Source organism: Scleropages formosus, chromosome 19, assembly GCF_900964775.1.
Source record: "Scleropages formosus chromosome 19, fSclFor1.1, whole genome shotgun sequence".
NCBI lineage: Eukaryota > Metazoa > Chordata > Actinopteri > Osteoglossiformes > Osteoglossidae > Scleropages > Scleropages formosus.
The window spans coordinates 10,629,417-10,653,946 of record NC_041824.1 but is presented as its reverse complement, the minus strand read 5'-3'; the positions used below and the strand labels follow the sequence as shown (position 1 = coordinate 10,653,946).

Here is a 24,530-nt window from a genome sequence, read left to right as displayed (position 1 = left end):
TTGTGAACATCCCAGTTTATTTCAGCTGGCATAACATATTAGGTTGCACTGGATTACATTTCTATTATTCCGGCACGACAAATATTAAAATATTTATGGCTCGCTCTCAAATTAAATCCACAATTTTCAAGGAGCAAATCGAACACGATATCACAGGCTAGTCAGACATAAATATTGTTGTTTTTATTTGTACAAAAACAAAAGTTGAATTAATTTGCCCTGGTGCACCCCTGATCCCATCACATGCTCCCTGCACACCTCACCAAAAAAGAAGAAAAAAAAAAACATGCTGTTAGATGAAAAATAGATCAAGGTGCATACTTGTTTACAGTATATTAGGACACAGGTGTGGGGCTGTTTCAAGTGTTCCCCATAAGCCCACAAGAACGGATGGGGGAAAAAATGCATCCGGCATTCATAAATCGACTCATTTCATTTAGCTATAAGAAATATAAACTTGTAATTGACCGGTGCAAAGAGCTCTGCTGTCATTCAGAGGGCAAACCGGGTGCCTGTCCATGTGTGCTGATGAGAGGGCAGTAGAAGCTGGAGATTAAATTTCCTTACATTGTTTCTCATCTGACTGGTGATACGTGTGCTTTTTTTGCGAATATCGTACAAAAAAATCAGTAAAGCAGGGTTTACCTTACTTTAAACTGAGTTCAGTCAAAATAACTTTCTAGAACTGCTTGAAAATGTCTGTCTGATGTTAATGTACTGTCATACGTGCAGGAGAAGCGCTTCTGTGGCCGTACTGGGGTTTTCTGCACATCACCTGACGTGAAAGACGCCGCTTTTGTTAGACTCGACGACTTTGCCGCGGATCACGGTTGGGATTTTTTGGAATTGCGCGGAGAAGAATTCCAATAAGCATTCGGATCAAAGCAACTCCGAATATTGAAATGCGAGCCGCGGCTTCCTTGTTTACCGAGCGCGGCTGCCAACTTGCCGTGACTCTCCAAACAACCTATATCTGTCTCTCTCCCATTGTTTAATGACATGGAGCACAGGGCGCGTTGATAAATTGGCCTCCAGGTGTATGCTCCCGTTTGATCCTCGCGCATTTTGTACATACGTGTGTTTTGCGTTTGATGCGTCGTGGGATAACACAACAAAGGCCTGTACCGATCATGTTAAGGAAAAAGGAGGCATTATGTTCAGTATCAAGGATGGGTGCAGCATGATCCGTATCACTGTGCACAGATTTAATGAGACAGTATTTTTTCGCCTCTGTGGTGAACATAGCTATGTAGTTGTAAGATCAGCTGCCTTGCTGTACCACTGCGCTCTTTGTATATAATTATAACCACATGATTCTTTCTTTTTTAATCCTCGCTGTGTCAGGTTTAAGCTATTCTCTGGCAGAGGGTGTCACATCCACTAAGACGGAGTGGACTGAGCTCTCTTGTAGAAAGATCTAAAGGCTTTCAAAACTCAGATGTAAAACAGTCGGAGAGAGCAGGGAGATGAGTCCGCGGCAGCCTTGTTTCGGCGGATTATGGAAGAAGGGCTGGAAAAAGAGGTCTTCTAGTTCATGCCTGCTGAAGTTTGCATTATGTTTTCACTTTTTGAATTCTATTGATGTCATGACATTGCAGGAGGAGTGAAATGTCTTACAGCCAGACAAAACAGTACTGGGGTGGTCACATTATAATTATTTTTTCAGTTGTGTGTCATTCATAGAGCATTTAATGGCAGCTTCAGTTAGATATGACTATTCGAAATGGTTTGGTTACTGTATGTTGTTGAAAGGGCTTGAATATGGGGTGGAAGGCTGCAATTTTAAATCACAGCGCTGGACTTTCTGTAATCTTTCGAACCATGGTTTTTTTTTTTTTACTCTCTTTGTGTCATTTGGATGAGAAAATGCCAGGTAATGAGTTTGAAGGAAAGAATTCTTTCTCTTCTCATCTGGCTGCTATGTCCTGGGTTTAGAGTCAGTTTTCTGTATTCTAATGGAGTGAAACTCAAGGGAAGGTGTATATTTTGTATGGGGGGAGCTTCAGTTGACTGTTGCGTGCATGTGGTTTTGTTTCAAGGTTTTGAGAAAGTATTTAAATCGGGTATGAATCAGTTATTTCTCCCCCTTTCTTTTGCCAGGTCATGTTGCCATTGCTGCTTAGCTACTATAGCTGAAGGGAATGTGCGGTTACTGTACATACAGAGGTTGAAGTACATGCTAAGGAACGCTGCAGCTGACAGTTGCTTTAAATCACTCTTTGTTGATTAAGGTGATATTTCACAGTTTAAAAAAAATAAGATATCAATACATTCAGTTGTGTTTCAGAAAAATATTGATAGGAATATGATAGGGAAAGGGCTGTTGAGTTGACTTAAACTCATGGTGACCACTCATGGTGGTCATCACGTGATTTTCATGGCAACAGGGAATTGAAGTGCTTTACTATTGTCGTCTTCAATTCACGTTTGGATGATGAGCATGGGTAGAATATGCAAACTCAAGACATCCTAAGCTTGATTTGAACCTACATCCGAATATACAAATCAAACACTACGAGGCCCCATCACATTACTCTTTGATACAAATACAGATTAATATCTAAAAAATTTAAAGTCTGGAGCATCAAAATGTGAGCATTACTATGATTCCATTATGAGGATAAAATATTTTCAGTTTGACAAAACCTGTTGGTGATCAAACACTTGCAGATGTTGACATGCTGTATCTCCCCAAAAGAAAATTTTCTCATGTTCCAGAATTAGTTTTTCATTCCTGTCTATGAAATTTTGGTTTCACAACAAAGGAATCGTATACATTTTGATTTCTTCACTTTCCAGGCTGCTTATAAAGGGTTATGTACTGTATGTAATTAATTCTTATGCCTTTGTGTTTCCAATAAAATGGTGAATCTGCACCCAAGAACATGCTGAACTGTTTATCGGTTTTCACTTTCCGCTTTAAGGTGAATTTGAGCTGGAAACCAAAGTATAGGCTGACCAACTGTTCCTGCGTTTCAAAAATTGTAACATTTTATTTATTATTTTTAAGGAGGAACCTTGATGTCCTGCTGGAACAGGAGAAAAGAGATTCATTTTACTGGGCACTACTGCTTTTGAGTTGGATCTAGCTTAGAAATGAACAAAGTTTTTATTTTTTTATTTTTTTTTTAATTTTTTTTCTTCTCCTCCCCTCCTGCCACCCTCGGTAATTTCCATGTGAGTCGTTGCCGAGGTGTGGTGCGAATCTCTGGGGACAGGGGGGTGGGATTGGGGGATTGGCAGCCTGTAGCTGCAGGGGGGCCTGTGGCTAGCACATCACCTCCTCTCTCAACGGGAGCCCCCGTGGGGTGATGCAAGGATCACTCTGTTGGGGAGCCTGGGACCTATGGGGGAAAAGGAGCAGAAAGAGAACATCAATTAAAAAACTATAAATATTAAAGAGCAGAAATATTCAATAAGATGTTGGGGGGGAGGCGTGGTGGATCAGGCTTAGGGGAAACGCAACTCACTTCACAAGATGAAGGTTGCCTGGTGATAAATGTCACCCTGTACTTGAAAGTGGCAGGAGGGACGACTCGTCTGGTTCAGCGAGTTGTCGGCCATCTTTTGTGTGGTTAAAAATGTCATTGATGCTCAGTTTCTCTCAGCTAATCGTCTCCGAAAACCCGCTCATCTGCATGTTGTTCGAGGAAAAACAAAACGGTTACTATACATATGTGGTAAAACATGGGCAGGGCCAAACTATAACAATGTACTGACATGAACAAAGCAGCAGTGGACAGAAGTTGGACAATCGATGACATTAAACCATCTCCTGTTCCCATAATGCGTATATTAGTCAGACAAATGTCCATGTTTGCTATGCTGTAGATCCATCCATTTACCCCCCCCCCCCCCATGAATTAATGTTCAAGTAGAATAACTCTGACCATCACAGAAGAGGCAAATGGAAAAAGCTTTTCATTTATGTACATAGAATAGAGGGGCAGTGGGTACCATGGGGACTCAGGACTCGAACCCCAGACCAACCAGAGAGCAGGCAGAGGTCAAACCTTCTGTGCCACCGTGCTCCCCCCTTATTTGAGTTCTGCTTGGGGTGCCTTGTGACAGACTGGCGTCCCGTCTTGGGTGTGTCCCGTTACCCTCCAGCCTTGCGCCCTGTGTTTGTCGGGTTAAGCTCCGGCTCGCCGCGACCCCACTTGAAATAAGTGGTTTCAGTCGGTGTGTGTGTGTGTGTGTGTGTGTGTGTGTGTGTGTGTGTGTGTACCATGGTAGTTAGAGCTGTTGCCTTTGTTCCCAAAGGTTGCAGGTTTGAATCCTTCCTCCTGCTGTATCGATCCTTTAAAAATGACCCAGGAGAATAGATGGGTAAATCACTGTAAGCCACTTTGCAGAAAAGTGTCATTTATATGAAAGACACTTTTCGGGCAGTTTACAAACCTGTTGCCACTATCCACTTCTGGAAGATGCCTTTGCGTTTTGCCAAGACAAATATCACGGATGTGAAATGAAACGGAATCGAATGATACGCTCTATTCGAATCTGAATCGCCCGAGCCCTCGACAGCCATTGAACCGCTTTCTTGACTCCATAGGACCAAATTCCCTTAACAGATTTGCCACTGAAGTAATTAAGAGGCCAGCAAACTTTCTCCTGATATGTGCTGGTAATAGGAGTGTGATCGTGGTGCCGGATTCTGACACGATCTCACGTAGTCAATCTGACACATGTTCTCATTTGTATAATGTCTACATGACAGTTTATAACAGTAGCCTGAAGCAGTCTCTCTCACTGACGCACTACTGGCATGACGTGTTGTCACAGTTGGCCCTTTGTTGTCTGTATTGGCCGCTACGTTGTGATTTTTACACCCTGCTTGTGGTGGTTGCGGCACGAAACGTGTTTATGAACACGTTGTGGCGGCGCTGCGTATACGTCGCGTGCTGAATAACGTACCTCACACATAGCGAAGTGCTCATTTAAAAGTGGTTGTATGAAGTGTTGATGTATAATTTACTTAAGCATTTCATATTCAGTTCCTTCTAAGCATTTTAAATGTGAAAATGTCTTGAAAGTAGTTACCGTAGATGAATTTACAAGCACGCGTGCAGTATACAACAGCTTTTTCCTATGGAGGAGTACTTGGAAACTTTTCTTTTTGCGATACGGAGGAAGGACACGGTGCGTCGAAGTAAATTCAGTGCTTGTGTAAATTTAAATTAAGCTAAGATTGTTTGAAAGTCATTGCCACGATGGATGGTCTTAAGTGGATCATTTTATTCATGTGGCGGCAATGTGGAATTTATATCAGAATTTTTTTTTTTTTAAATTTTTTTTCCCCCCCCCACCTCCCCTGGCAGAAAAAAAGATCTAAGGGCAGGTAGCCACCTTTTCCACATTATGTCATTATTTAGCATTAAAAACAAATTTTTTTTTTTTTTCCCCCCTCAGCTCAATCTTCTGAAGTTCGTGACTACAAATGGAATTTTTTATTTATTTATTTATTTATTTTTTTGGAAACCTGTGAAAGTGCACCAAAGTTCCACCTCGGGGAGAACATTTGGGAAGATATTTTTGCATACTTTCGTGGAAGAGCCTCCTTTGTCTTGCTGATTAATACGTATCGGATGAGTCCGAGCCCCATGGATGGAGCAAGGCTTGATGGAACGCGGAGCAAACAGCTGCAAGGCTTGTGTGGGGGGCTTTATGCTCTGTAAACACCCTCTGTTTTGTTATGCCTCATCTCGGTGGAACTGCAGCGCCGCTATTTTTGTGAAGCATCTTCCAGAACTTTCCGTTGCCTTGAGTTAAGGACAATGGTGGGTGTGATGTTATATCGATACTTTGCTCAACTTGAAGTCCTGGGTGGCCCGGGCAAATTACAGTACAGCGCCCCCCTGGGGGAACCCCCCCACCCCACACACCCACAGCCCCTCCTAAGAGCCGGGGGACTGGCCGTTCAGCAGACGCGCACAAACATCTCGCGCAGAATATGGTTCCGCTTCAAAACACAAAGCCTGTTATTAATGTGAGGCAATATTCGCTTAATGTTGTGTGGAGGACGGGCCCTCGACTCTCCAGCTACCGTAACTCTTCCGTTGCATTATCCAACCGCACAGACAAATTGTGTGCCCTCCGCGAGAAGCAAAATTAAAGATAAAGTGAGGAATATCGATGTGTGCAACCTGCAGCTGCCCTCGTGGACGGATGAATTATTCAGGAAACCGTCTAGTGCTTTATCTGAAGCATTTCTGAGGGAGAGGAAGGAGAGAGAGAGAGCGAAAAAATGGGAAAAATTCAGCTCCTTGCGGTATTGTTCGTGCTCACCCACGGTTTGTTTCCAAATGTCTTTATTAAATGGCACAGTCGGAGAACCTGTGCTGCACTGTTTTAGCGTTGCTCTCTCATGCGGGCTTTTGGTGTCTGGCTTTCAATAAGGGCAGCAGGTGGCGTAGTACTTAGATCAGCCAGCTTTGGGCTCGATGGAGCCGGGTTCAGATCCCACCTCCTGCTGCAGCACCCTTGAGTGAGGCTCTTACCCTGAATTGGTACCGTAAAAATGACCCAGCTGTATAAATGGGTGAAAAATTTACACGGACGCTAACATTAACGCAACGCTACGTTGCTTTGTAGAGATGTGTTGGATAAATAAACTGTAAATGATTTCCGGAAGGGGGTCAGGGGCAGGAAATGGAAACCCAGCGTCAGCATTCACGTGAACACGACTAGCGCGTTTCATTCCAGGTTTGATCGAATCCCCGAGGTTCATTCATAGAAACGTCTCCTTGCAGGCCTCCTCCGATAAACAGATAGCAGAAATCCGTAGGTACGTTCGATTCTTGGACGGAGATGAGCGCTGGAGTCGTTTCGAAGAAGTTGAGGTGGAGCGAGCTGTGCTTCGCGCAGCGTTAGCGATGCAAATCTACATATGTGTACTAAATGGTGCGGTGCACTGATGGATGAGGGTAAAATGTTAAAGTGCTTTTGATACTTGGATTTGCTGTACTGGGATTCTTGTGTTGCACTTTTGCAAGGAATAAAAAATGATGCTGGAACGTGTAATTTTTCAGATCAGCCTGTTGTTCCATAAATTAGCTGAAGGCGTGCGGTAATGCTCAAGTGACCTAGTTTTAAAGGTGGATTCAGACGTGTGTGCGTGCGCGGCGATGGAAAGGGGTCAGCAGTCGAACCCGGCAGCCTTCGGGGTATGTCGAGGCGCCGTGTGGCAGTAATGGCTTCCTGGAAGAAGGCGCTTGCACAATGCCGCAGCTGCCTGACAGCTTGACACCTAAAACACATCATGTCGAGGTGTGCGGCGCTCTCCTGTTGCGCTCGGCCTGCGCCGGCGCATGTGCGCGCGCGTGTGTGTCGCGGTGGGGAGGTGCGCAGAGTGGTGACGGCCTGTCTTTCGGGCTTTGCCCCCCCCCCATCCCCCGCCCCCACCCCGCAGATTCGGACGGCAAACTAGGGAGGCCTGCGGAGGATGGCGAGGAAGGCGGTCTGAAGAGCGGGCCGGTTCCTCTGGAGGAGCGGGAGGAGGAGGAGGCCGACGAGGAGGCGCTGCACAGCTGCGACGGCTGCCTGCAGGTGTTCGAGTCGCTGAGCGATCTCACCGAACACAAGATTAATCAATGCCAGCTGACAGGTAAACAATGCTTAACACACTGCGCTACTTCTGCCGCCGAACACTGCCACCAACCCCCCTCTCCACACACACACACACACACACACACTCTCGCACACCCATGCACCCTCCACGCTCCATGGCCCTGACACCTCTCCCTGATAGATCTTGCGTGCGTCGCCCACCAATTAATAAACCCTCGTTTATGTTTTTCCACATGCCAGGTAAAGCATGGCCCGTGTTGCCGGGAACTTGACCCCTTTTCCGGGGGAGTTAACATTATAGTAATACAGTTTTTCCCTCCGGTTCCCAAATACGTGGGGTGCTCGGTGTGCTCCTTGGTTTACCTCACGGTAGCACATAAAGATGGAGAGATGGCAGGTATCTCAGATGTCAGTTGACGCTTACCAGAGAGTCGTTTATTAAGGGGCACCGGGGGGGTCTCAAGTATTTTCGCCCAGACGCTTGTTTTGACCAGAACCACAAACTGTTATCCGGAAGTTGGTTTGGCAGGAACCACCATTTTACTTCGTGAAAATACGAGACTGGTTTTCTCGTACCCTCTGCTGAGGAGGCCTGTTAAATATTAACAGCAAATTAGATTTATTTTACTGCAGGATTGCACAGTGTTTACCTAATGCCCCTGTATGAGCACAAGTTCATGTGCATCTGAAAATGTTTTTGTTTTTTTTTTCTTTTTGAATACAATTAAATGTTTTGATTAGCATCCAGAATCTATTTCTATGTGCAAATTCATATTTAGAGCAGCAAGAACACAAGTTATTGGAAAAAATAATATAAAAAAAAAAAATGGTGGGTTTGTTTAAATCTGCCATAAACAAAAAAGTAGATCTAAACTGCAAGTACATAAATTTATTTACAATATTGGAAAAGGTTGTCAAATAGGTACAAATACTAAATACTTCTTGCTTCTTTCTAATTCTGAGTTGGAGAGAAGTGTCTCCAAGGAGGAAGAATAATGTGGGGGGAGCTCAGGAATGTGAGCCATAATGATAACTTTTAAATCTTTTTAAATCTGAGTTCTTTGGATCACTAAACATTTGTTCAGTCACAGGTACGCATAGATGCATACCTGTACAGGCTTTGTTCTCAATCACTGAATGGCTAGTGTACAAAGCAGAGATAATGTAATCTACTTATACACCACACAGTAGAGAAAACATACAGCAGAAGTAATGTCTCACCACCAGGATATGCAAATTTACCATTAGACACATTATGATCTGACTTCTCGTGCAAAATGATTTTTCAACGGTTTTTTCCAGTTTTGGCTTGAGGAGGGGAAAAGTTCTGCTGTCTTGCATTATTTATACCTGACATTTGTATGTGTTATTTTGCCACTGATAAAAATGTTTCATTATTATTTGCTATACAGAATTTTCTTATGTATTTTCTGGAACTAAATTCAAGGTTATATCCTTTTCAGAACTGAAAATTTTGTGCGTTTGACATTTTTGATATTTTAGTCATAAAACGAGTTTCTGGAATTTCAGGCTGACATTAATACAGTGTATTATTCATGTCTATTGTGTATTGAGTTCTATTGGTGGGGTGCTGATTAACTATGCAGAGGGTTTCATGCTGTCTTGCCAATCCTATTGTAATGTCAGTTGCACAGTGGAAACCAAGTGTACTCCAAAATTACCCATAGCCACCAAATCAGACGGCACGGTGAAACAAAGGAAGGCAAATGAACATGCTGTGATAAAGCTCCCCGCCCAACACCACTATTAGTGTTTTCGAGTACTTTCAGAACTCATCATTATTAATAATAATAATTTTTGATGGCGCACCACACCCCTGTGACCTCCCCGGCCTCGGCCTCCGTGCAACGCAGGGTGGGTGGTAAGCGCGGTCTAATTTGAATGATTCGCCATCCTGTAAATCAAAATGGTGCATTACGGAGGGATTTTCGGCTGCAGTAATTCCGCACCCAGATTTAACACCTGCCTGGGAAATTAATGCATGCCGAAGGTGTCTGTTTTAACTCGGCATGTTTTGTAATGTATATTTTAGCGAACGCAGCTAAAATATGGGGATTCTGGGACCTGATCAGTGCGTGGACCTCGTTACTCATTCCTTCAGCCTCTCGCAGAAAGTTGAAATGAGACCTGACCTCACCTCCTTGTCATTTATTCGGGGAAATGTGGTTCGCTGCAGCTAAATATTTACATGTTGGAAAAAACGTGCAAAGCACTGTGGGAATGGTCATGCCTCGTGGCTGCCTTCTCTTCTCCTCCTCAGTCTCAGCTTGCTTCTGCACCACGTAAGACCACATGCGATAAACGCGTCCGCGTTGACGAGGAACTTCGGCTTCCCCCTTCAACGTCCGCAGTCATCGTCTACCCCGCCCCTTGTTCGAAGCCTTTGCTTCAGTCCTCAGCACTGCACTGCGGTGGCAGGAGAGACGGGTATAGATCGCCTGCCTGGCGTCCTCGATGCAACTGGCGCTATTGATCGCGCTAATGTGGGGCCTTGGGCAGGCAAGTGCCCATGAGAAGCTGCAGGACGTTTCCCCTGGAGACGGTGCCGGGGGGCCGGGGGGCCGGGGGGTGGGGATGGCTCGGCCTGTGGGATGCCTGTGGATCACGTTTTATTGTAGCGATCAGCAGACTGCCAGCAGGGATAAATCGCCCCAGAGGACCGACACCGGGCACTTTCAGTCAGCCTGACACTCTGTCTCCCTGTCTGGGTCCCTTTTTGTTTCTGCTCGTATCCTGAAGACTTTATTACCCATCCATTAAAAATGGTCTTACTGGTGATCTGCAGTGCAGAGCTCTCCTGTGAAATATCGCAGTGGCATGGAGGGTCGGAGCCACTTCCACTGAGCGAGCAGCCCAACTCGGAGGATCTTGTTGGTAGGGCGATTCTTTTTGGCACCATAACTTGATTCTTTTTTTTTCTGGAAACCCTGTCTCAAGGATGTGTTCACCGTGGTCCTTGACTGCATATCTTCTTCCCATCTAGTTGTGCTTTGACTGTTATTCAAGCCATATTCCTTCATTTGTCTCCAAGCAGTGGTTTGTTTGGTCTTGCCAACTTTGCTGACAGCCTACCTTGTAAACTATATTTTCTGCTCCACGAACTGCTGACGGACTGAAACGGAGTTACTTACTCAGACAATATGATCATGAATGCGATGAGACCATGGTTCCGATATAACGGTGACATATATATGTACATATACAACTAGTCTACAACTTCATAAACTAGCTGTGCTTAATCACACGTCCGGATCTAAGCCTCTTTCTCCTAATATAATGCACAAAATGTATTTACTATGAGATGTACAGTACGTTGCTTTGGGGAAAAGCATTTGCTAAATGAACACACACACATTTGCTGAAACCGCTTGTCCCAAATGGGGGACGCACCCCGGACGGGACGCCAGTCCATTGCAAGGCGTCCCAAGCAGGACTCGAACCCCAGACCAACCAGAGAGCAGGACCCGGCCAAACCCACTGCGCCACCGCACCCCCCAAATGAATACATGTAATGTAAATGTACATATCCAGCCTTCCCAACCTTACAAGGTAATTTGTTCCTGAAAAACCTTTTGTAAAGTGAATTCTCAAATGTTGAAGATGTAATTACTATTGGTTTCGAAGGTACCTTTTTTCCCCAAGTGTTCCTGAACTCCAAAATTTAGATCCCTTTTTGCTAGAATATCAACATATCATAATAATATGTTAACTTTTGAAGTAACTGTGTCCATAAGTTACCATAACACATAAGCGATCAAGGCAGTTTGTCGTCTTTACTCGATAATATTGTATGGCTGTTTACCTGCACTTGTTGAGGTCTTTCATAGCTATCGTGAGCAGTACACTTAAACCTGGAACAAAATATACACACATACGATACTCAGGATTCATGTACTAATTCAGCCTTTAATGCAAAAAAACAAAACGGAATCATGACGACAAAAGAAATCAATGAAAACAATGCAGAAGAACTCACTGAACAAACCGGCATCATTTGGATAGTCTAAGCGGGGGCCATGATTACCAAGATTATTACAGGTACAACTAACTAATTAGCAAACAAGGACTAATTGGAAGTTGAGAACTTTAGCACAAGTGAAAGTGTAACTGAAGAGAAGACCGTATGTCGTCTCTGGATTTCGCACATATCCGGACGGCTCAGTGGCACAAGAACAAATACGAGAAATGCTTTGTGAACTTAAGTAGGGGTGTGGAATGGAACTCCTCACAAAGTCCAGTTCTCATAATTTGAATGAGTTTTGCTCTGTTACTCTTCATTTTTCTTTTTTTTTTTGGGTCAACACTTCTATTCTATACACGCCTATGACATCATTTTTGTATACTATTCAACTTAAAATGATCAGCTTGCCTATTTCAGCTTAGTGCAGTAGGGTGTCTACTGAACTATAGAGTAGCTATAATAATTTAGAAGAAGCCATGGTTATATTGCTATTAAAATGCATAGTTGTTGAATAGATGCCATTCTTTTTGGCTCAGCGGCTAGGAAGGAACCGTCGCATTGAAAAGAAATTCCCTCGAGTATCACCTATTCTGGTTTTGTCCTCAAAAAAAAAAAAAACTTTGAAACTCTCATGTGGGCTTGGGGGGCCTGTTATTTGATTCCTCTGAGGGCTGACCTTTCAATAAGTGCCTTTCGCTGTTTCTCTGCGTGCTATCCTGGCATAAACAAAACAACCCCCCCACACCCAACCCCCGACACCAAGACCACATTGCATTTTCACAAATAAATGAATAATGAAAGAAGAAATTGTATGTGTCAGGCCTATAATGTGCATATCTGAGTGAATGCCGTACCTATCAGTACGTTCCTTAATGCAGGACGCCACCGCAGAAGCAATACTTATGCATGACCTTCTTGCTTTAATCATGAACCCATGATTCCCACATTTTTCATTTGATGAGCAGGAGCTTTGACACAAAGGCCTCGCTGAAAGGTTTGCATTTTTCTCTTTCTTCCTTCCAGACTGTTTCCCAAGAACACATGTGCAATAAAGAGTTTTTTTTTCTAAATGATCAAATATGCATAGAAAAGCATCTATTAATGAGTATCATTACAACTGACATCTTTCTTACCTTCATGCTAATGAGATTCATCTTTGTGATATTCATATGATTTACATTTTGTAAGTGATGCAACCCTCAAAATTTGCTTAACATTTCTGTGCAAAAAAAAAAAAAAATCAGAAAAACATGTAGAAGTAATTTACTTCCTGTATTTTGCAAAGGGTCAGCAGTCTGGAAATGTTCTGTAAGGCCTGTTATAATAAAAGACTGTTGGCAGACAGTGTAGTGTAATAATTGTTTCCAATGGATTTTCACTCCCTGCCACCATGGATTTTTTCTTTTTTTTTTTTTTTTTTTTTTTTTTGTATTGATCCAGCTGCCACGAGGCACACGAGAAACTTCTCGTTCTCCAAAACGTGCGTTGTGTTACCGTACCCCCAGGATGAAGTTTGGCATACTGCCCCCCCCCCCTCCCCTGGGAAAAGGAGTCCAAGGACCCCCTTTTTCATACACTGAAATTGTGTGCAACCTGGCTGACAAAAAGGGTCATCTTTTGAGCTCAGCTGCCTTCTCGTTGAATGAGCCTTGCTTCTGGGGCAGGTTTTCGGTGTGACCCGGACTCGGCAGGGCGTTCAAGGCCCAGGAAGCTAGTGATGATAAGGAGTAGGTTGCTGCTTGAGGCCTAGTGCCAGGATTGGAGAAAGCAGCTCATGGGGAGCACTGCCCTGGCGTCATCCTAGAGGAGGTTGTGGAGGTGGGGGCACCTCCTTGTAGCCTGACTCCTCTCTCCCCCCCTTCTCCTTCCTTGCCTATAGCAGTACTGGTGGTGATAGTCTAAGTGTCATTAGGAATTCAAAGCAGATGTACCCCATAGGACTTCTCTTCCTCTCCCTGAAGCCTCACATCCTACATTATGCGCGTATAAAGTATTTATTGGGCTTTGTTGGTGGAGCACAGCGGTCTGCAGTGGAAAGTGGCGAGGATGGCAGCTTTTCTCATGCGCGTGCGCCCCTGCCGTGGAGCTGGCGTTGGCAAGCTCGACGGCAGTTTTGCTGGTCACTACTCCTCCTTCCTATGCGCTCCATTTCACCCCTCCCCTCAATGTTTGCAGCTTTATAGATGTGATCCTGATGTTTTCCATATGATGCACTCTAATGGGTCTTTCCATATCCTCCCTCAGCAGGAGGTCCAGAACCAGACCAATTGGGCTGGTGATCTGCTCCTGGTGGCCTTCTCAGTACTGATCAGATCCCCCCCGACCCAATTCACCAAATCCCACTCAGCAGCCCTAATGGTCGACCTCTATCTTATAAAAGGCTTCTGTACTCTCCAGGCCTGCAGCGAGTGCAACTCTTTGGTGGGATCATGTTCAGTAGGAAGCGTTGTGGTTTTGGACATTTTGCCCAGATATGAGCTTGTGTGTTTTCCTCCTCTCATAGCCCCTGCCCCTCCCTCACATTTAAACCTTATTTCATTCATTTAAGTATGTAATTAGAGCCCCTATGATTACTGAGGCATGGCTCCATGTTCAGCCTGGCTCTGTTCAGACCAGCTCTCTCTGGCCCCTTTGTTCGCCGGTCGTGCTTCTCAAAAGGAAAAGGCAGAAGAATGGGGATATTAAATCTTAATCAGTCTGCGTCTGCCTATTTGAATTGCAGAGCGCGTTAAACAGAAGCGCTCCCCAGGCACGTGCTCGCGAAAGTGGAAAACAATTAAATAATAGAAATCTCGCACTGTTTTGTAACACAAATGACTCTGCTGTCGAAGGGTAAAAAAAAAAACCTCAGAGAAGCCCGAGGCCCAAGTAGAGAAATGTCCATAGACCCAGAACATCTACTGTGGGTGTCTGATGAACACTGTTGAAGGATGCCTCACCCCCGTCTATGCACGCACAACCTAAAGAGAGGAAAGAACAGGGAAAAGATGTCGGATTGGTGGGGTGAGAGAATATCCTGGAGCCTTTAATGGACCGATCAGCTCACCTGCCCACTTCTCAGGCCTAGTCCATTCCGAAGGCTTCTGATACAACAGCGCCTGCCAATTAGAGTTGACAGCTGCTCACCGACTGCGAGCTGCAAAGAAGATGCCAGATGTTGAGTATGCAGGCTTGCTTTGCTGTAGTAATTACCGATTAATTTGTGGGCCACTTTACCATGTATGGCATGCGGGTGCTTTGGACATCGAGAACACGTAGCTCGGCTGACGCAGACTGAGCTGCCCTGCATTTTCCCGCAAAGCCAAGATGATGTTCATGCCGGTCAGGTTGCTCGCATACATTCTGGAAATTTCTTTATTCCTCATTGACTCCTGACAGTTATCGTACCTCGAAACTGGGTAACGTGCTCTGAAGTGAGCAATTATGGAAATGTTTACTTCGACGACTGCATGTAAATGTGCACCGAGAATGTACTTGAATCCTTCCTTGGGGGTGTTTAATTCTCTTTAGAGCCACAAAAATCAAATAATTTTCTCTCTTTTTTTTTTTTTTTTTTTTCCCCCAAACACCTTTTTTTTTCTTTGAAAAATTTTTTCGTACAGCTGAATAATGAATTTGTAACATGGGTTACTAACAAAATTAGCGAAACTTCAACTTAATGCATATTCTCAGTCTGGAAAATTACATTTTTTTTTCCTCTCTCAACTGTAATACTGGTCAAAGGTAATTAGATTTTTTTTTTTAAATTTACTCACTCTTCTCTACCATGTATTTCTGTAAAAACACAAAACAGAAACGTTAGATTTGGAACATAGTAAGGAGTAAGAATTACCATTTGTTTAGCAATCCTTCATAATCCTCCACACACACAATGTCTACAGCCGCTTGTCCCGAGCGGGGTCGTGGCAAGCCAGAGCCCAACCCGGCAGCACAGGGCGTAAGGATGAGCCCAGGATGGGACGCCAGTCTGTTGCAAGGCACCCCAAGCAGGACGCAAACCCCAGACCCACCACAGTGCAGGTCCCGGCCAAACCCGCTGCATCAGTGCAGCTCCCCCTATATTCTTCCGTAACGTACTCTATATTACAGCAAGCGGTTATCTGGAATTGAAGTGACACATGTTGACTGTTTGATGCTATTTCCATAGTCACAGAACTGGTGTCATTGGTCTTTCTTTCCCACCCATAACAGCAAAGGATGACCTGAAGTGTGAAGTGCCACCTTCTGAGCATCTGTTGTGTTCATACACATGTGCTTCTGTAGCCCCTTTAGGGACAAGGATTAGTACCTTGGCATTTTCAGAAGCCTTCCTCCAAGGTTCCCACGGCAACAGAACAGTAAATATATATAGTAATTTCACAGCCACTGGGGTTTGCTGTCACTGCAGACTGTGGATCACACCTGCAGAACATTCACCATCTTCATGAGCCCAGGCTTGGTGTACTGAATAGGAAGGGTATGAGGGTTTCTTTAGTTGCTGCTACATCATGCACAAGGCTGAATTTATCCAGTTCCATAGTTGGCTGAGCCTTTTTTTGTTGTCTTATAGCTGTGACAGTTGTGATGTCTTTTTTTTTTTTTTTTTTCTCCTTCCCCCCCAAATGCTTACTCATGAAATCATAACTGTCAAGTTGCCGTGTGTCCATGGTCAGCCCGTTGCAATCCTGGTCATCAATGTGCAAATGCACGATCAGTTTAGTATAATTGCACATGCAGTCGATGTGCTTTCACAACACCTGCGCCAGCTTGATTCTCATCATATGCAGAGATTAAAAAAAAACTTGAAGTCAATCCCCCTCAGACATGCCAGACCTCAGCGGCTTGAGGACGACATATTACCCTGCATTCCAATCAGCTCTCTTTCGGTCGGTTGGTGCGAGGCGGCCATCGATCTCTTTTAATTAAAATGATTAATTATTTATCCCCTGTACAGTAATGACAAATCAATCAGAGCACCTTTGCGGGGCTGGCACCGATGGCAGCTTGGCCCCTGGTAGCCTTGACAACGCACTGCCCCCTAGGCAGCCTCCGGTGGGGGCTTTTATCTTGTCCTCGGTCAATTGTCATCGATCCCTCCATGCCAGAGGTGGCACTGTTGCTCTGAGTGGTGGGGGGTATGGGAGAATTCCTTCTCTGCCCTGGTGGTAATCCCTATAACCCTCTCCATAATATTATGTGGTCTTAAACCACACTCTTGAAACCATGTGACTTTGTTTGCAGTTGTAAATCGGAAAGTATTCTCTCTGCAAAAATATTTCAACATTTTTTAAAAAAAAAATGCATTATAGGCAGTGCTTTTTCCACTTAACCTGCTGTATGCATTGCACAGCTGCCACATTTGTCGAAATGGGCACCGAGTGCGTAGTTGTGAACTGTCACGTTTATTTGACTCTTGTCTCCAAAGACACTTACGTGTTAAGCTACTTGCAGTGATTTGTCTACACAACTGAGTAACTTTTACTGTATCAATTCAGAGTAGGTACCTTGCTCAGGGGTACTACAGCAGGAGCTGGGGTTTGAACCTCTAGCCACTTGTGCCACCTGCCCCCCTGATATCACTGCTACATGGCACTTTGGATTAAAGAGTCCTTCTACACAAGCTCACATTAAGATGCAAATATTGGCACCTTGTTGCTGGCTTTTTCATTCATCTTTTCTCATCACTGATACTTTCAGGAATATCATTGGAGGTCATGGTTGTTTGTTTTGACACGTTTGACACACAATTGTGCACCATAGCGTAGTCCTGTTACCTGCAGACGTTTACGGAAGAGAGTCAGAGAGCCAACACATAGCCTCCGAGCCTAAAATGGGCATGCTTGTGTGGAAAATGAGTCAGCGGAGCAGTGGCCGACCCAGTGCCGATACTTGGCACTTGTACGACAAATGTTTGAGCGCTATTTTATTCTTCTTTTCTTTAGCTCTTTGTTGGCAGTGAGCAACTTTTTAAAAAGCAGGATGGATTATTTTTTTTTTTTTTTTATTTCTGTTGTTTTTGGTGCTGTGCTGTTGGCAGAGGGAGCTGAATTGACAGCGTGGTACAAATCGCTGTCGGTGTTTCTCTTCAGGCTTGCTCAGGATGCTCTCGGGTGGCAAGGGCCCGAGCGCTGCTTGCGGAGACAAAGCCGTAAACAACCACAGTGAACGTCACAAAGCTGAGCTGTCGCAGGAGCTCAACCCCTGCCCATGGGTACCAGATTTGTGCAACCCTTATGACGGTCATCACCGAATGTGGGAATGTTCGTTGGTTGCTTACCACGATCTAGTCAAGTTGATTTTTGGCTGTTTTGGAAGCAGAATTGGGGCAGTTGTTATCCTGGCCTGTTTTTTAATTTGGTCATTGCCACCATGCCTGCTGTGGAACAATGTCCTCAGGAGACAGCAAACACAGATGCAGTTGACCACATGAATGTGATCCACGAGCAGGAGTCAAACATTGGTCCAACGTTGGTCTAACACCCCATATGCAGCTCCCAGATGCCTTTTCAAAGACCTGAAAAAGTGCCGTCAGTTGATCGGAATTTCCCATCATTCCCTGGGCATGGCACGCTTGGGGTGGACGCCATTCCAGACCATGACAGAACCTAAATTAGCTGAAATTCTAAACTGCAGACAGAGAATAATTAAAGTGTCACAAAATATCTGCTGTTTGCACTGGAAAAGCAGATGTGTGTGTTGGGGAGGGGGGGGAGGGGGCGGTGATCGGAGGTTTCTTGGCTTCGGCTGCAAAACATGATCCATGGGCCGTGTTTTTTTTTTTTTTTTTTTTTCCTGAGCTGCTGCCCAGGACAGAACAGCTTTATACCATTCATAAAGTTACCACTCGGTACTGACACGTTCATAGAGACCCATAATGTGCAAAAGTACCTCTGGAGGCACTCAGTCACTGTTTTGCATCACCTTGCTGGAGTGTGTAGTGTGTGTGTGCGTGTATATATATATCTTTTATCATATATATATTATGTGACTGTATACCTATGAGGAAAACGGTTTATGTCCTAACAGAAGTGGCAGACCCAGTAAAAGCTGACCCAGAAAGTCTCAACTTGGTAGACGCTGGACAGGCAGATTCATGCGACTTTACTCTTTCTCATAACGCACCTGAATAAATATTAAGTATTAAGGTGGCTAACTCAATTGCGAAAGTGTTTCCCTTCAGTATAATATCCATAAATTTCTGGTACAAGCATGTGTAAGGGAGGAAGTCTATAGGTTTGGGCCAAACCGATTAGCACACAGTGCAGTCTAAGCGGGATAAACGATGTCTTCGGATGGGCCAGATTGCGCTCTTTTAAATCTGAAATTTCATTCTAGTGAATTAAGGGTTTCCTGTAATTAACTCGTTTTCCCTCCCAGTTATTCCCTATTTGTTGACCTGCAAAGCAAATACTTGCCAAAACTAAGTCAAGTTGGGTCCATCGCAGACATTAAAAGGACAATCTTTTTTCTCCCCCACTCTTATGTCAAAATACCACTGAAATTTACTGTATTTCCAGTAGAGAAAGGTCATGTAAATGTCACTCTGCCTGTAGCATTTGTATGCATTTTCAAGTGAGGGAATTCCTGCTGTCAGTGGTCCTTTTTCAAGCTTCCTGATATCTCTTTTAAAGTGTTCTTACCTCCATGATCACACCGCTCAAGATCAGTGCCGCTGCTGGGGTTCACTTGTCAATGTCTTTCAGATTATTTTATTTTATTTAAAAAATTCTGCCGAGTACCGTGATATTGGTGCTTTCCGTATTTCTGAAACAGGCTTTCAGTTCCGTTTGGCTTCTGGAGTGTGATCAACTGTGTGCGATATTCTCTTTGCTATTAATAAAGTATTCCTCCCATTATTAATATGTGTGATCCATATGTATCAAACTGCATTCATTTACTTTAATGTAATTCTGCTCACCTGCTTTTTGTATTTTATATTCAGGTATTAACGCTGAGAAAGCCTTTATAGACGTAGAGGGGCCATATTTCGAAAATCTTATTAACCTTACAACAGAGAGAGCTAAATTTGAATTATATATGGCATGAGGTACAGCGTAATACAGCTATGGATAACACTTGAATATATTTACTCGTAAGTCCTTTGTGTGCGAAAGCCGTTGGAAGGTAGAACTTGCTATTTTTGTGTGACCTGTGTTTGGTTAGACCGTGATCGGAAGTGAGCAAGGATGTTGTTTTGATGTGTGAATGCGCGTCGGTGATTTTATCTGAATGTATGCATTTATGTGCGCGCGCGCTCATTTGCATGCAGAATTCCCGTGAGCTGCCTGCGTGTGTTCACTAACAGAATTTGTAATTCAGGAGTAAACTGATTGCTGTGACAAGATTATTTTGTGGCGATGATATTCAAATTAGAGAGCAATTCCTGTGCAACAGGGTGGACGGGCTGCTAACTTTGGATGACTTATCTGCCTGGCAAGAAAAAAAATGGGTCTGCATGGGAGTTATATGGATGGCAGTGTGTAATTTGCTTTTCGCATCAGGCAAACGGGGCTTGAGGTTGGGGGAGAAATTGCTATTGGCTATCAGTAAAAGACTGGGCTGATGTACATGTACGATCTGCATGGGTACTGATCTAGACAGATCACAGATGCAAGAATCCCAGTGAAAGCTTGATGCGGTCTTGTGTTATGCAGATGAAGGGGCGCAGTCCTCACATTAAGGCTGTTTGTTTGCTGACTGTGATGTGTCCCGAGTCTCATTTCTTGAGTCAGCTGGAAACAGGACTCGCAATATCTCCGTTGGCTCCCTCCCCGAAGTGGTAAAACGTCGGTATCGCAGATGGAACGGGAAGCGTAGACCTAAATCTTGTTTGTGTCATTTATTCCATATGTTGTTTCAAAGCACCTAACGGAACAGCGTTACGCTGTAGACAACTGATTCTCCGTTATCGCCCTCAGGAGTCCTGGTTTGGTGCGGTTCGTAACAACCTTCGATCTTTTGCCAACGCTTCCACCTGTATAAATAAAATCTAATCGAATAATAGTATTAGCCATTATTTTTATTGTTATCAAGCAAGACCTTGATTTGATCAGTTGGCTTCGGCCAACTGATTTGAATTCATTCGTACTGTTCTGAAATATTTTACACATAGGTTGCAGGAGAAAAGTGGAAATTTTGGTTTACAAACTCTGGTCCTCATTGCGCTAAGTGGAGGACATTACCATATTATTGTGTTTCATAGCTGAAATTTTTGTCGAACATTTCCGTTGTGCTCATTTCAGTAGACGGATACCCGATAAGAGCAACTTTAAGAACCTCGCTCAGAGCTACTGCGGTAAGATCCACGCTGAGACATGAACGGGAAACCATCAGGTTACAAATACGCCACCTTATAAGCCACTAACTGTGGATACAGCGAAGTAAATAAGAATTGATTCTGCCTGGTTCCACTAGGGGAGAGCAGGTGTGAGTTGAGCTGAGGGCTGCTTGTACGCTTCTCTGCCACGGCAGTCCTGTACACGCCCATGGGACCGGCAGCCCACGAGACGGGCTTTGACCCTGGCTGCTCACGGACAGGTCGACGCCAGCAGATCAGCGGGCTGCAGGGGGTTGGGCCCCAGTGTGCCCCGACCCATGCTTGGCCGTCACCATGCTCCTCCACTGCCACGCTCCACTGGGTTTTGAACACCACAGCACAAACTCATGCATGGCGGGGCCTCATACCCCACATTTCTTCCTGACTGCCCTAGCGTTACCCGATGAAACGGCACCTCTGTGGGAGTGGATGCGGGGGGGGTGGGCAGCGGGAACTCGTGTTCGTCTGACGCATCATAGCTTGACGGTCGGAGGCCCTTGTGTTCTCAGGAGGACCAAGCGATCAGGTGGCCTTTCAGGTGACGCCCCATCTCCCGTAACCGTACCCAGCGTTTTGCATCGATGTGCAATATTAGGCGCTTTTCACGAGCACACTTAGACACACTCTGCAGAGAGGTGCAGCCGTGAGCAGCGTGCGTTTCCCCCAGAGGCACGAGGGGCTAGTCTGGTGACCTAGATCGGGATGCTCGGGAGCACCAGGTAGAGCTGGGGTTGTGCACTGCGGATGGTGCAGTGCCATGAACAGCTGCTCCAGCAGACCGTATAAACGCAACAAATGTGGCTATTGAAAGAGTGAGGATTTCTCTATTCAGATACAAACACACCCATTGCTCTAAGTACTCCATCAGTGAATATGTAGTACAAGGTCCTCTGACACTCCTTTCTTCAATGTATGCTTTCAACATGAATGTTAATCTTAAGAAGGTCCAGTTTTTCGTTGACTATGTGCATATAGATCGTTTTTTTTTTTTTTTTTGTATATGCAAGATTTCAGAATGTGCATAAATATTAAGAGTTAGGAGTAGTGGTGTTCTCATTGTGGGCTGGGATCACAGGCTCTGAAAGATGGCTATATTGATATTTGGCTAATCTTCCAACATTTATTTATCCTTTGATTTTCATTTTCGGAGCTTAAATAACACCACTCCCTAGTGGCTCCGTATTTGAAGTTATCTCCGTCGTTGGAGGAATATGGCGAGGAGTTTTACAGGATCCAGGGATGTTCGCTCTTCACTGTATCACAAGGAAATGGCTGTGATTTAAAGGATGAAGTGAAGTAACTAGGTGTAAACTGCACCAGTACCTCTGAGTGCCAGCAACCCAACTGGACAGTACTGTTGGTTTGATAATATTGATGCTTCATGTGTGCCTGTGGTGCTTTTTTTTTTATTCTACAAAGTGCATAAATGACAGGCTTTTAAAGACAGAGGCAGCAGATGGTGTAGTGGTTACAGCCACTGCCTCTAGACTTGAAAGACATAAGTTCAGATCCCTATTCCTGCTGTAGTACCCTTGATCAAGGTACCTACCCTGAACTGGTACTGTAAATATTACTCGGCTCTATAAATATGTAAATCACTGTAGGTAGCTTAATACTGTAAGTTTCTCAGGAGAAAAGCTTCAACTAAATAAGTAAATGTAGCATAAAGGTCCTCTTGCATTGTCTATGCTGTATTTTGGTATAAATGCAAGATGCAGCTTGAAAGGTGTCAAAGTTTTAAAGGTGTTCGGGATGGAAGGGTTTAGGTTATGTTGCATATGGCAACATATAGCAGAGCTGGGTGTGAAGTTCCAAGTGCAGACCATTACTCTGGGTCTTGGGTTACAGCTTTTTAGAGGCTGCTCCCCTTTTTTGGATTGAGCTCAGGGGCCGGGAGGTACGAGATGTGCTCTCATGCCTAAATCTTGTCACTTCCAGTCAGGCTGTGCCATTCATCTTGGTCTCCTCTCTGGCTCAATGGTATCCGTGGCCTCCTTTCATAATCATGATCCATTTTCCTTGTAGTTTTTCCGGTCACTCTACTTACACCGCATCAATTTTTCAAGGAAGCAACACTTACTTTTTTCGTCCCCCAACTTCTCTCCCTCGCTCCCCTCTTGTTGTTTGTTTTTTTTTTTTTTTCCCCCCCTTGATTTCTCCTCCCGCAAGTTGACAGGTTGTGCTCAGCTTAGGACAAGGTTTTGTTCCAGTCGCCTCGTTAAGTCGACTGTCATAAGCCGAACATCAACTTGTTTCTTATTATATAAATCATAAGGATATGTAAACGGCATGCATGAATGCTACATTGTATAATAGGGCTTTGCTTCACTAATTTTACACACTATTCATGTTAAAACATTAATATAATAATGTAAATAAAGTACAGTATTGTAATGATGGTGTTTTCATGCTGCACAATTTCTAATTTTAATTTCTAAACCTTTTTTTTCCCCTTCCCCACCAGAACACTAATTTATTTAACTAGCCACTGTAAATTAAAAGTAACCAGAATGGAATTACCAAGAAAATTTAGGTAAATAAAACAACATTTTTGTCAATAAAATGTAATAGCTGATGGACATGCTAACTGGGTCGATAATAAATATGGTGCCTTGCGGCAGAGAAGCCAGCTGATGATATCATTGTGTCGTTAGACGTTATGACAAAACATCGGGACTCGGAAATAATAAGGTCGATGGGACTTGAGGACTACCTGTACCGTGATTGTGGAATTCAAAGGTGCCGTTTCCATGTGTCGTCTCGCTCCTCAGCTCAATCTTCCTCTTTTCTTTTCCTCTTTCTGGTTTGCTCCGTCTCTCATTTGTGGACCCCCCCCCCCTCCCTCCCTCCGCAGTCCCTCTCCATCCCTCCCTTGCATGCGCCGCGGTGGCGTGTCGCTGGGGCCGCGGCCCGCGCTCCTCAGTATTCTGCTCCTGTCCTTTGTGGAGTGATTTTGCCCAGACACGTCTGGCTCTGGGTGAAGGGCCCTCCCTGGAGAGCGCGCTCGGCAGCCCCAGGTCGCCAGCACCATGAATACATTATTATCCCCATTTCCATCCTGTTGCCACGGCAGCACTTTCGGAGCCGCTGGGTTATTAAGTCGTACACTGCTAATACCCTGATACGAGCAGAAGTTGGATTTAATGTTGCCCTTTGATCAGATTACCTCCCGACCATTGACTGTCTTTAGAAGCTGGAAGGATATGGGGGAGTGGGAACCGGACCTCCCCCCCACCCCACCCCCGTACTCGTTACACCTTCCTTGGACTCTCCCATCCTCGCTCCTCTGTTCTTCCCCCACCAAACTTTACCCCCTACCACCGTCCTGTTGCGGTGTTGGAAAGGAGCTCTGACTGCCTTTTAATATTTCAGCTTTGCACTTTATGATAAATTGCTTCGCTCGCTCACATTTCTAAGCCCCCCCCAATCCGTATCAGTTCTTATGGTGTATACCTGCATATCTGTTTGCGAGCGCGCGCAGTTTACGTTACTCTTGCGGTCCCTCCTATGCGTGCCCCCCCCCCCCCACAGAAGGAAAGGAAGTTTCTCACTTTTGTTCTTCCGGCACTGATGTATAAAACATGGCGCCTCAGGTAGGAGATGAAGGGTAAACCGATGTCCCCCTAAATGACCAGCCGTGTGCATGCACCTAACACTTCACTGAGCAATCTGTCAACATGTCAG

General features: G+C 44.6%; 1 protein-coding gene across 5 annotated transcripts in view; it reads left to right on the top strand.

Annotated features, from left to right (window-relative positions):
• LOC108931644 (zinc finger protein 521-like) overlaps positions 1-24,530 on the top strand; it is a 143,015-nt gene that overhangs the window by 14,744 nt on the left and 103,741 nt on the right. For all 5 annotated transcript variants that reach the window (XM_029246295.1, XM_029246294.1, XM_029246292.1 and 2 more), the window contains one exon: positions 7,412-7,606. Coding sequence is in view for 3 of the 5 variants with exons in the window: in XM_029246292.1 (XP_029102125.1) it covers positions 7,412-7,606 (195 nt within the window). In the remaining 2 variants the exon portion in view is untranslated. The remainder of the gene's footprint in view (positions 1-7,411; positions 7,607-24,530) is intronic.